Genomic DNA, 13,740 nt, shown 5'->3' with positions numbered 1-13,740 from the left:
AGAACTTTATAATTAAATATGGACGGAGGGAGTACCATTAATTTTAAGTTTTCACGATCCTGTTAAGCATATATATATGTTGCTCATGCTCCTAGCAAATAAAAGTAGGATGAATAAAAAGTCATCGCGTCCACCTCCTAAAAATCGATATGAACAAAGACCATTATTTTTCGGTCGACCCAATGATCAATTCTGATACCATATTACAATGCCCTTTTTCAACATGGTGAGTTGAGCTTTTTCATGCATGAGAATTAGTAGCAACAATCAAGCCATTCCCAAGCAGTTTGGGGCTTGGCTTTGCTCGAGCCAAAACTCAAGTTAGTTGTAACTCGGCTCGTTTATAAAAGCTTGGTTCTTTTGTAGAATTGCTTGGTTCGTTATAAAGGCTTGATTAGCTAACGAACTGAGCTAACACAAATACCTCGATACTAGATCATCCGAGAGCTAAGCTCGACTAGCTTTCAACAAGCCAAGGCAAAGCTCGAACGCGTCAAAACTTGGCTCCATTTGACTTTGCTCATTTTGCAGCCCTACTAGTTGATTGAAACGTATGTATATGCACCAAATCCTTTTAACCATCATATGCCATTTTTCTCAAATAAAACTCCTATCATGGAGTGAAGAATAAATTAACAAAATGGATAGAGGGATCGGTTTCGAATTTTAGATCAATGAAAATTTTGTACTAGTATAATGTTATGGGAAAATGACGGCTCATTACGCATTTTGATAATTAATATCCGTCAAGAACATGCAGAGAACATTTGTTAATACTGAAAATGTCCTTGACGGGTATTAATTATCAAAACATGTCCTTAGCCGTCATTTTCCCTAATGTTATTGACTTTTGCCTGTATAATCAATATAGACCACAATAATTAGTAAGCATGTCTTTTTACCAATACAGAATCACGATGCCACCGTGATGTTTATTTTTTTCTATGTGCCATTGTCATATCATTGTGGAGAATTTGATATTTGAATTCTAAAAGAATAACAAAGTTTTCCTTAGAATGACTTCCTGGGGGAGCGCTGCCGATCACTGGATGCATGAATGAGGTAGAAATAATAGGGGTTTGCTTCTCTAACCAAAATAACCCTATGGGGTTTTGTCTAGTAAGCATGAGAAAATAATAAGTGCTTGTCATCTCCTCTATAAAGTCACAAGATCGAATTTTACTACGAAAGCCAAATGTTTTAAACCTTTGACCATTAGTGGATCTGCCCCGCACTTCATTAATTTCAGAGGCATGAAACTAGTCAAAGTACGAAAATCTGACGACATCCAAGCACTAAAAATAGAAAGTTTCTACCAAAATTGTGGCTACATGCGGATCTTGCGAAATACAAAAAACTGAACTTGAGCAGGAAGTAAAACTTGTGTGTAGTTCTAGAATCTAAACTTAAAGATAAATAAAATTTGGGAAAATCTTCTCGGCCGTCCAAAAGTATTTTGAACGATTCAGATTGAAGACAAACTATTAATTGTAAGAATATTTATTACTGGTCAAAAATTAAAAGATATCTCAACCGTTGATTGCCGAAATAAACGACTAAGATTGCGCATTTTTCGTGAACATGCAATCAGCTATTCACAGCTCCTTCGTGAATAAGACAATCTCATAAAATTTTAAGTCACATTCAAAAGAACTTGACTCGGTTATAGTAAGTAATAAATAAATAAATACTACGTTTGCTAATCATTAGATAGCTTGGAAGTGAACGGAGAAATGGAGACAATTCATCTACTCTCCTCTTTCAATTCCGTTTTGTATTAGTTAGTAAGTCCCAAATCTTGGAAGACATGAGGGGTGTTATACATCCCCAAACCTTGTTTTCGTTTTCTTAGCTTAATCTATTTCCGTTTTAATCAAAAAAAGAAGAAGAAGAATTGATTTATTGAACCAATGCATCAATGGGAATTGAGAACTAATCTAGCAGAGAACAAACATCAACGCAAACTGCCTCGATTCTTAAAATAAAAATAAAAAACTACGGTACACCATATGGAGTACACGAGATTTACAAAACTCACCTCAAAGTACCACACAAATATATTGTGACCTTTTATTTTGCTTAAAATATATTTTTAAAAATCCTTACCCCTTATTAACAATAAAAAAAACTAACTCATTCGAATATCAAGAGCTTGATCAATTTTTCTCTTGAATTTGTGGGTACAAAAAATTGGTTGAATCAATCAGGCATTTAGGGTATGTTTCCACTATATTATTAGACTATAGATTAATGATCGACAATGGTTAAATTATTTTCAATAAATAATATTTTAATTTATATATATGAGGAGCATGATCTGCTTAATTCCTAAAAATTTGTAAAACTTAGAATTTAGTTTAGCGGAACACACCTTTGTCAATATTTGAATGAACTAATCTTTTTGGGGAACATTTAAGATAAATATTTTAAATAAAACAAACTGATTATTACGTAGAATAAAACCCAAACAAAAATGATACTCATATTGTTAGCCCGCAACAATGTTATTCATACAACGATCCAAACATAATAATTTACACAACTTCTCACATACATATGGAACTCACACATAATAGCGTATGTAAAGTCTACATATATACGAAAGATTGCGTTTGGTGTTATGTTTGAATTGTTATATAAGTATCATTTTTAATTGGCCCGTGTATCGTCTTTTACGCCCCCTGGTGTGCCTCGGGCAGTCGGGCTCATCCATTCTTTGAAGATTCTGACGAAACGTTACGACGCTTCAGAATGAATCTTCACCACGTCCAATTGGGGGGCCTACCTCACGTGGTAGCCATCATCAAGTGTGAATACCATCCCCCAATTGGAATACCACACGGCAATACAAACTCTGAGCGTAGGTAGAAGAGAGAGTAGTCCCAACCGACCACCTGTCTTCTGTAGGGCCCAATCAATCGTACAACTTGGGCGGGCGAAAGCATCAGCAAAACCCACGAGTCGTACCATACAACCACTAGTCGCAGATCTCAATACGCTCTCTTTACTTGCACTGCCACGTGGCCCCTGTCGGTAAGGTATAGAATTCCTAGCCGACCTTCCAATCGAGGCCGACACCCCTCCCATTTCCCACGCCAGGTGTCACGGACTATTATTATATTCGCTAAAGTACAGGAATTCGTGACACCGTGTCGCTCTCGACTTTTCCGCCACTTTCTTCTTGACAGCGTGTCGCTCTTGACTTTGAGGGATCGATCGTTAGATAGATGGCCGACTATTTTTGTAGAATATAATGAATGATGAAATCATCATAACTAAGGATAAAATAGAATAAGATAATGCGGAGGAGTAGATGGACAGGATTATAATTACTAACACGATCACTAATAACATTAGCAAACATTTCATGCGAGAAATCACTTGACAAAAGAATGAAATTCAATCACTTTCGAATAAGAAGACAAACTAATCTATAATTAGGGTTGTAATATGAACCGAGCAGCTCGCGAGCTCGGCTTGATTCGGCATATTAAGGTTCTGCTTGTTTAGTAAACGAGTTGAGCTCGACTCAATTAAAAAGACTCGTTTAGTAAATGACTATGCTCGACTCGTTAGGACTTGGCTCGTTAAAGCTCGAGCTTGAGTTTTTGGCTCGTTTACACCCCTATCTATAATGCCCTCTCGATTGGTGTTTTTTTTTTTTCATTATACACAATGCACATACTAAATTATCTATTCAAGAAATCCTAAATTCGGTGTTAATCAATTAAAGTTTTTATTAAGAAAAGTATTGAACGTACTAGATCATTTATGGACCGATTCATTGGAATAATAATCAGTCAAATTGAGAGATATGTAAGTACGAGTATGACATTACTACTATATTTATCACTATTAATTTCATGAGAAAACATATCGTATGAGTTATATATTCACTAAGTTTACACCATACAGTTTGAGTAGAAAATTATTCATACTCATATCTAATTTGATTTAGGGGGTGTTCGGAAAAATAAGTCAAAGTGGCTTATTGTTTGTCCTTATTCAAATTTTTTTCGTATCACTTGACTTATTCTCATTTTTTTGGGGATTATTGCATCTTCATGACGAGAGGAATCTAAAAAGTATAAAATTTTGATCGAAATCCAATATTTTTTAAATAAAGACAAAAAAAGTGGCTTATTGGCATATTTTTGTTTTTATGTGGGTTTGTTTGACTTATTTTTGGCGGGAAAGCCAGTGGCTTTTTTGTCCGAACAAGCCGTTAATAAGAATAATGATCACAAAAGGATGGAGAATATATATATATATTATATATACAATTATACTAGTCATACAACAATCCAAACACAATCTCTCACATACATGTGGGACCCATACATAGTAGTGTGTGTGGAGCCCACATGTATGTGAAAAGTTGTGTTTGGTGTTGTATTTAAATTATTGTGTGAGTATCATTTTTGTATACTATATGGTACTTCTTCCGTCCCAAAATGTTTGTCCGATCCGCAAAACAGAGTCTTAAAAATAATATGATTTTTACAAAAAAAATTCAAAAGTTTTTTAACAACTTACTAGATATCAATGAGTTCTATTAATTTGTGAAAAAAAAATGAATTTTTTCTTTAAAGAATTATATTATTTTTAAGTTATCGTTTTGCAGATCGGACAAATAATTTGGGACAGGGGAATATTAAAAATCAAAGAGAAGATTGAGGATGGATGGCCCCATCCCTAATCAAGCATGTATACACTACCTGGTCTTCTAAACTGAGGCCTCGTTCCAGAACGATAAATAAGTACATATTTTTTAAAAAGACAATTTCAAGCTCAAAAATCATGTGCTTACGCAGATAATTTTTCTATCACTATAGATCTTGTTTGATATATCTCATTAAGATCTTTAATACGGTGCAAAAAAAATTGAAAATTTATTTTTTATTTACATTATTTTTGAGTTTAAAAATGTGAAATAAATTGCTTATTTTTTAAGAAAAAAAAGTTTCTGAAACGGGCCTGACACCAATTCATTTCAATAATAAATAAATACAATCGAAAGGACACGTGCCATACAAATAAGCGCCAGTTAGATAATAAATAAATATTGACGGATGACACATAAGATAATGAATGTAGCCATACAAATAAGCTTCCTTTCAATAATAAATGAATGTAGCCATAACGACGTGGCCTTTGGGCTTCCTCAAGATACTCAATAGCGTTAAACCCGCGGACTATCTCTGCTCTAGCCTATAAAAACCCCACACCTCTCTCACATTTCCACCACATCTTATTCCTTGCTTCCAATTCTGATCAATATATCAAGCATTTTGAGTACTTTGTTCAATATATTCGTTTAATAGTAATCTCTATTCGCGTTTAATTTGATAATTTGTTGAGTTGAAATGGCTGAGGAATACAACCACAACGAGCCCCACCACCACGAGGCAGCCGCGGAGGAGAAGAGCCGAGATCAGTACGGCGAGACAGCCGTGCCAGCTGCGAAGGAGGACAAGAGCAAGGATCAGTACGGCGAGACGACTATCATTACGGAAGTCGATGAGGTGGCGCCAGTGGCACCTGTAGAAACCAAGGATCGGGGGTTGTTTGACTTCTTGCGGAAGAAAGATCAGGAAGAGGAGCACAAGAAGCCTCAAGATGAAGAGGAGGTGATCGTCACCGAATTTGAAAAAGTGAAAGTTTCTGAGCCGGAGCCGGAGACGAAAGAATGCAAAGAGGAAGAGAAGAAGGATGGGTTGTTGACGAAGTCCAGTAGCAGCTCAAGCTCTGTAAGTATTTTTATCATACATCTATGTTCTACTACTTCATATCATGTCCATATCCACTGGGTATGTTGTGGCTTTCTGTTTTCATTTATCGAAGCAATATTGCTTTGTACCCCAAAATAAAATAAAATATTTAAAATAAAAAAAAAACATTTTCTGAATGAACGGCTCCATATGCATGATATTAAGTAGTCCAAATGCATGATGCATGAACGGCTCCATATATGATTCTGTTTCTTAGACTTCGCGTTTACTAATTATGTAGAAATGGGCAGAGGGGCCAGCGGAGAAGCAACCCCAGCAAAACTAAAAAGCATTTTCTGATTTATGGATGCCTTTTTTGCCTACAAATCAGGCTGATGAAATTTTCATTACCTTGGTTTTCAGAAACATTAATAATGACACAGAGCAAAACGAAAAAAAATTCCAATTCTGGCCCCCATGTTGTGTTTGTAAGAATTGTTGAAACTAATAATCCTACGGTTTCATGGAATTTTGCAGTCGAGCGAAGAGGAAGGAGAGGGAGGCGAAAAGAAGAAGAAAAAGAAGGGCTTGAAGGAGAAAATCGAGGAGATCAAAATAGCAGGAGATAAAGAGGAAGAACAAGAAGCGAAAATAGAGAAACACGAAGAAAAGGACAATTCGGTCCCCGTAGAGGTGTACGAAGAGGCGGTGGTCACGACTAGTCCACCAGCTGAGGAGAAGAAGGGATTCCTCGAGAAGATCAAGCAGAAGCTTCCAGGACAGAACAAAAAGAGTGCCGAAGAGGTACTCCCTCCTCCTAGTACTCCTCCTCCGCCATCTGACGTGGAGTACGTGGAACCGGAGCCGAAGGAGAAGAAGGGTATCCTGGAAAAGATCAAAGAGAAGATTCCAGGGTACAAGACTGAAGAAGAAAAGCAAAAGGAAAAGGAAAAGGAGGGCACACCAAATTAAGCACAGATGATCAGTCATGATTTGCTTTTGTTATGTTGATAAGTTATGGGTATGTTTATGTGTTTTTTCATCATCTGTTTTGTTTTGATTGAAAGGACACCAAATTAAGCACAGATGATCGGTCATGATTTGCTTTTGTTATGTTGATAAGTTATGGGTATGTTTATGTGTTTTTTCATCATCTGTTTTTGTTTTGATTGAAAGTGTACAAGTACTTCTATCTGTGCTTATTATGTATAAGTTTGTTTCGAGTTTGTTGGCAATGTCTGGACAAGGAGCTATAAGCCCTGTATTCATCTGTTTGAAGTGCTATGTTGTGTTTGATTGAGAGTTTTGTTTAGTTTAGTTTTGATAGTGGATGGATAGGGAAATAGAGTAATGATCGAAGGTAGGGGTAATGATTGGAGAGAGATGAGAAAATAATAATTAAAAAAATAGACTAATGATTGGAGAAAGAAATAGGATAATGATTGAATATAAAATTAAAACTAAAACTAAACGGTGAACCGAACAAAGCCGATACATTTTTTCTAAGTACTTGGCTCTTTTCGAACTTGCTTTGCTTATTTTTACTGTTGATCATGATGCTCCCAGGCACCAACCTAAGCTACCTTTTTCAACCACCTAAATGCTTTATTTAGATTGGAATACGTTCAAACTATAGGCCTTAACAATTATTCCTTCAGACCCATTTTGATAGTTTCAATATTCACTGCTACAATAATCGTAAAAGATGACAGTTTAAAATTGTCATTAAACGTGAAAGATGACAGTTTTAACTGTCATCTATGTATAAAGCTGTCGTTAAAAATCTGAATCTTAAAATGACGGTTTGAAAATGTCATTAATATCTATAAAGATGACGCTTTAAAAATGTAATTGAAAGTAAAAAATGACAGTTGTGAAACATTATTAAAATATTTTAAAGTTGTCATCTTTTATAACGACCCGCTCCCGCCCTGTATAATATTGTCTGCTTTGAACACCAAACCCCATCAAACCTCCCAGTGAGGTCACCAATCTCAGGATTACTCTAGTGCGAGCATGCTTAACTATAAAGTTTCAATTCGTTTTAACACTCTCATAGCTTTAAAAGTCTGTACAAAATAGGATGACGATATATTATTTATAGCACACAATTTACACTTCACCAAGGCGGAGACTGACGTAGCACAATATCCGGTAAGTCCGGAATTGAATCTACAGAGACAGTGATGTGTGCTGACTAAAAACTCAAGTTGATACTAATTTAACGGGCTCTTAGGTAGCCACCCCTTGTTGATTGATTGAGAGATTGACTAAAATAAAGAAATTTGTTTGTTTCTTTTAAATAATTAAAAAGTGGTACGGTTGTAGGGTTCTTAGCACTCGCAACCAGTCCGAATTAACCTGCTCCAATCGATGTCCTTAAAATGTTTAATTTTAGATTGAAAAAGATACCCCGCAAGATGCGAGACCCTATGGTCGCCGTATACCCATGCGCAGTGAAGAATGAGTATTGGACCCCTATTCTCCCGTTCACATGGGCTCCGAAAATGCCCGAATTCGTCTACGGGAAGTATTTTTCCAATCTTAAATCGTTTTTCATTATTTGAAATTGGGACCAGTGTCCGAACTGATCACGGCGTGCTAATCACCCCGTAACTCTACCGATACGACTACTCACTCATTAATAAACAAGAAGCAAAAGAAACCTTAACTTGCATCATGCTTGGGATGAAAAATAAACTTAAGATTAAAACTAAGATAAGATCCACGAGCAACTTTAATTAAGAACGAAACGTAATACAAGTTACCGGAAGATGAGTTCTTGAATAAAACTTGAAAACTTCAAAAGAAAGAGCTCTGGAAAGAAAAAAAACGTAAAAAGAAAGCTGCTAAAATAATGTCTAACCCTAAAAAATGGAGTTTCGGGGATATTTATACCAAACCCCAATTATAATGGAATAAAGAATAAAGAATAATAAAAATAAAAACAACGAAGACCAAGATTCCCCCGTGAAGCCTTCAGTATCGATACCGTAAACGGGAGTATCAATACCCGTTGTTCTGTTCTTCCTTGGACCAATTTTTATACTTCATTGTATCGATACAGGTAATGCGATACAGGTAATGAGAGTATCGATGCCGCACACGTCAACGGCCATTTCCCGAGCCTTGCATGGGATTTGGCCACCCGACATGTAAACGATGTCACCCGACGTCTACGCCTCCGCTTTGGCATCCCGACAACGTATAGACCGGCCTCGAGGCTACTCATTCCAACCTTGGCGCTAAATCCGCCTTATTACCTGTGAAAATATTAGAAACACAAAATCAAAGCAAAGCACGACATCAAGTGGAAAAATGGAATAAAATGCGCCTCTAATGCGCTAAATCGCCATACTTAGGCGCTCATATCCAAGATATCACGTGCCTATCAATGGGGTCAAGATTCTGTCTCACATTTTCGATTGGTAGAGGCTCTGATACCATATGTAACGACTTGCTCCCGATTTGAGACTTCCAAGCAACGACGCTCATAGATGGCGCCGTTTTCTCCAAAAATAAATTTTTGTTCTTCAATATTACTTATAAGGAGAAACCAACATTAAAAAGAAAGAATAGTTATGTCACTATTTTACAAAGTGACATTATAAAATATATTAGATCATAGTTTAGGAGAAATTGACATTAAAAAGAAATAATCGTTATATTACTATTTTACAAAGTAACATCATAAATATATTAGATCACAGTTTATGAGAAACTGACATTAAAAAAAAAGAATAGTTATGTCACTATTTTAAAAAATGATATCATAAATATATTATATCACAATTTTTTAGATGACTGACATTATTTATCTATTGCAATATTTTTAATTATGGTTTTTTTAAAAACTAACATCTTTTCATTTTTTCAAGTGTCATCTTTTAACAATATTGTAATGGTGATTTGCTTAAAAAAAATAAAGTACTTTCGGATATTGCACCAAATTAAAAATCTCGATTAGTTATTTAATTTGGTGCGATAATTATGAACGGTAGTACTTTATTATTTAATTAAAAAATTGCACATCTCTTGTAGGGTAGATGGTACTACCGAGTGATGTAGGTTGAGTATAAACAAGAAGAAACTTTTAAGGGTACAAACGAGCCCAGTCGAGCCGAGCTTTATGGTATTTGACCTTGGCTTCTTAACTAAATGAGCCTAGCTAATCTTCTTAATGAGCTTCTTTAAACGATTCAAGTCTATAAAAACGAGTGGTACTTTTATGGGCTGAGCCGATACTTTTGAGTATTGACCTCAGCTCGTCTACTAAACAAGCCTAAATCTCGAACTCAACTCGATTACTAAATGAGTAAAGCCGAGCCTTAATGAGTCGAGCCAAACCCTATTCGATTTGGATTTTGAGAGTAATGAATGGTGAGAGATGAATAAAAAAAATTTACTAAAGCGCAGAGATTTTGAGACCCAAAATTTGTAGCCCAGGCAAAGCTTCAAACAAAGAGGCTGGGCTTAGCAAAATACAATGAGGTGTAAATTGATGTGATGTCTCAGTGAAATTGAGACTACGTAGCAAGTGTCATACAAATTAATTAAACGATATCTAAATAAGATAAGTTATCTTTAATTGTGTAAGGGAAAAATTCTACCATAAGATGATCTGAGAAACCCCTCCAAGTAAATATAGGATTTGTTAATTTGCTTCCACAAGTAAATATAGGAATACTAGCATAAAGCTCGTGCTATGCACAACATGATCATAATTAACATGACAAAAAACAATGAGAAAAAATTATTTCCACCTTAGGTGGAAACTCCATGGTTTCCACCATGCATTGCGGGTTCCGTCGTGTATTTTTTTCAATAATCTAAACCGTTCATTTTGTAGGGCTCACAAAATAGTACATATTCACAAAAAATTAGCTTTATTAGACATGCATAGGTATATAAAAAATTAAATCTTAGTTTATAAAATAGACGACTATGGATAGTTTAACTTTAAACTTATCTACCGTCGATTTTTTAAACCAAACTTCAAATTTTTATATACCTATCCATGTCTGATAAAGTTGATTTTTTGTGAAGATGTACTACTTTGTGAGCCCTACAAGATGAACGGTTCAAATTACTATAAAATATGCACGGTGGGGCCCCCAATTGATAGTGGTGGAAAACTTGGGTTTTCCACCACAGGTGGATGGAATTTACACTCTAAAACAATACTAATGGATGTTTTGATGAAAATCCATAATCTTTTATGTATCCATTCTTTTGGTTAAAAAAGCACTAGCATAAAGCTCGTGCTATCCATGGTTAAATGCATTCAAAATAGGAATAAAGCCTTTCACAATTGGAAGTGTCTCATTGAAGAAATATTAAACCTAGTGCATAATGAATGCAAAACCCTCGATCATAGATATTGGTTTAGTTAATTGATTGATTCCATGGCGTAGTATTATCTAATTACAACCGGTCAATAAGCAACATACCTAAAAGTCCTTTACATGTACATGCTAATGAAATCAATTAAGAACATGATACAAAAGATTATTGCAAAAACATTTTCAAATTTTATTTCATATGGTAATTAAGCATGGAAAACAACACCAAGGAGTCTCAAACTCATTGCTCTAACTTTCGGAAAAACCATTAATTATCATATGCTACCAAAATACTGCTCTTGCAGAGAGAAATGTTTTCGCTATATTATAGTTCGTGCTTTGTGCGGTAGAGTTTTGATGAAGAGATTGTGCTCTTGTTACCTCTTTTTTACCTGAAATGAAAAGGATTGGTGAGACAAAGAACACCACCCAAATAAATTACAGATCAATCAAACGGAAATTAAATAGCATACTGTAAAGTCTATAAAAAAAAGATAGAAAATAAATAATAAAGAACATATTTAAAAAAAAAATTTGATAGGCAAAAATTTATTAAAAACAGGGAGAGGGAAAAGAGAAATCCAACAAAAAATTGGACAGTACATCACATGGGTCGAAGCCCAACCCCAAAGGTCTAGAACGGAAGCCTAAAAATAAAACAATTAAGCACACCATAAACAACAAAACCCAAATAAACAAACAGGCCCAAAGGGACTAGCTCGGCAGACCCAACCTCACAAAACCCTAACCCACTTCATAACCGCCACCAAACAAAACATATTTTAAAATTGGTACTACAGTATAATCTAGTAGAATGGCAAGGAAACTTAGGTGTAGGAACAAAATTTGTGCTTCCTCGCGATTAACCTCATTCTATTTGGCTATGCATATGATCGAAGATCAATCATAAAAAAACGTATAATTGGAACATATGCAACTCAGTATAAAGATTTGTTCCCAAAAAAAAAAAAAACTCAGCATAAAGACCAAGATGAAAAGATGTGATAGAAAAGAAAAAAAAAAAAGAACACTCTCGCTTACAGATTAAGACACTTTGTAAATTGCGTCTTCCTTTATTTATCCCCCTCCTAACAATTAGAGGATAAAAAAGCATGATTTATATATACCTTCCTCAAGATTGTACGTAGGGGATCATGTCATGTCCTTTTGTGTTTGTGTCGTATAATTCTGGTTCAGGATTTTTTTTGAATTTATGCCAAAGCACCAGTTAAGGGTCTTGCTTTGCTAATGGTACTCTTCTTTTTTTTTTTTTTAAATCGGTAAAAGATGAAATTTTATTTTAAAAAAATGGGAAAAGGAAAAGAAAATCCAACAAAAAATTAGAAAATACATCACAAGGGCAAAATCCAAAGCACCAAGGGTCTACGAGGGTCCAGAAACAAGATAAGACATCTCGACTTTGCTAATGGTACTCTTTCAAGTTCTTTTTATGCGTTACATCTCGACTTTATGCATATGTATAAGTCATTGATCATTCAGTTTCGTACAGTCAATGGTATAACGATTTAGATAGAAGGAGGAAGAAAAAGAAATGAAATAACTCACCGATCTAGACTTTCATCCGTGCGCGAGAGAGATCTAGAAGCATAAAAATACTGGAAAAAACAAACATGAAAACGATCACAAGATTGCTTAGTTTCCAAGAAAAATAATAGAACTCTTAAAAAAGAAGTAACATAAAAAAATACTCCCTCCGTTCCTTTTTAAGTATCATACTTCGTAACTCAAATTTATTAAGAAAATATCATCATTACACATTTCACATCAATTTTTATATCTCTACTTTCCCTACTTACCCTCTATGGAGACATCATCATTACACTTTTACTCACTAACTTTTCAAAATAGAATTTATTTTTAGGGGCAAAATAGAAAATGCACCAACTTTTACCCACTAATTTTACAAGATGGACACTTATTAAGGAACAACTCAAAATGAAATACTGAACTCTAAAAAAGGGACGGAGGGAGTAAAAAAAAAAGAAAAAAAAATCCCATGGAATCTAGCGGCTTGAAATGGCTATGCTATATGGGAGCTCTTTACGCATATACCATATACTCTACTGGAAATTGTAAACTTTGAAGGAGGAAATTCAAAAGTTCTAGTGTGTGTTTTTTTTTTATTTTTTATTGGCAATCGAAAGTTCTAGCAAAACATAATCACGGAGTAATTAGATTGGAGTAGGAAGGGAAAAAGATAACTTAATTAGGAGGTGTTTAGTAACTTTTTGGTTTCTATTTTAGGTTTTTGTTTTTACTTTATTGAAAATTAATGAAGAAAACTTGTTTGGTAACAAGTTTCTATTTTTTTTTCATAAACCTTTTTAGAATTTTTGTAAACTATGGAAACTACAAAAATGTGTTTTTTTTCTTTTTTTTTTGAAAAACACAAACGCACACATGTTTCTTATTTTTATTTTTTTGAAAACATAAACCTGTTTCTATTTCTAGTTTCTTAAAAACGAAAAACTGAAAATGTTACCAAACGCACCCTTAGAAACAGAAATCATGGAAACGGGAATAATAGTATAAGCAATTTTCCAATTGAGAAACGGAAATCATGGAATAGTTATTTTTTCCCTTCTTTTTGATAAGTGCCACGTGTTGCATTCATAGACCTCACAAACTATGACTTTTGTTTAATATATTGTATTGACGTCGGACTT

The 13,740-nt window shown here is 34.7% G+C and overlaps 2 protein-coding genes across 3 annotated transcripts in view; one reads left to right on the top strand and one right to left on the bottom strand.

The window, feature by feature from the left end:
* The window catches only part of LOC131334062 (NADH dehydrogenase [ubiquinone] 1 beta subcomplex subunit 2), a 79,383-nt gene that overhangs the window by 34,988 nt on the left and 30,655 nt on the right, over window positions 1–13,740 (bottom strand). The window lies entirely within an intron of this gene.
* On the top strand, window positions 5,139–6,937 carry LOC131334057 (phosphoprotein ECPP44-like). Of its 2 annotated transcripts, none has more exons than XM_058368925.1 (2): window positions 5,139–5,750; window positions 6,249–6,937. In XM_058368925.1, the coding sequence occupies exons 1-2, from the start codon at window positions 5,367–5,369 to the stop codon at window positions 6,681–6,683; spliced, it is 819 nt and encodes a 272-aa protein (XP_058224908.1). In that variant the 5' UTR covers window positions 5,139–5,366; the 3' UTR covers window positions 6,684–6,937. The 2 variants fall into 2 exon arrangements, with proteins under 2 accessions (XP_058224908.1, XP_058224909.1); XM_058368926.1 differs by having other exon boundaries at window positions 5,162–5,754; window positions 6,259–6,937.

The sequence above is a fragment of the Rhododendron vialii genome, chromosome 7a (assembly GCF_030253575.1).
Source record: "Rhododendron vialii isolate Sample 1 chromosome 7a, ASM3025357v1".
NCBI classification, from domain to species: domain Eukaryota; kingdom Viridiplantae; phylum Streptophyta; class Magnoliopsida; order Ericales; family Ericaceae; genus Rhododendron; species Rhododendron vialii.
This window is presented reverse-complemented; position numbering and strand designations above follow the sequence as displayed.

Coding starts and splice junctions, on each gene's coding strand:
- LOC131334057 (XM_058368925.1), top strand. CDS start 5,367: ATGGCTGAGGAATACAACCACAACGAGCCCCACCACCACGAGGCAGCC. Junction 5,751..6,248: donor CCAGTAGCAGCTCAAGCTCT/GTAAGTATTTTT, acceptor GGAATTTTGCAG/TCGAGCGAAGAGGAAGGAGA.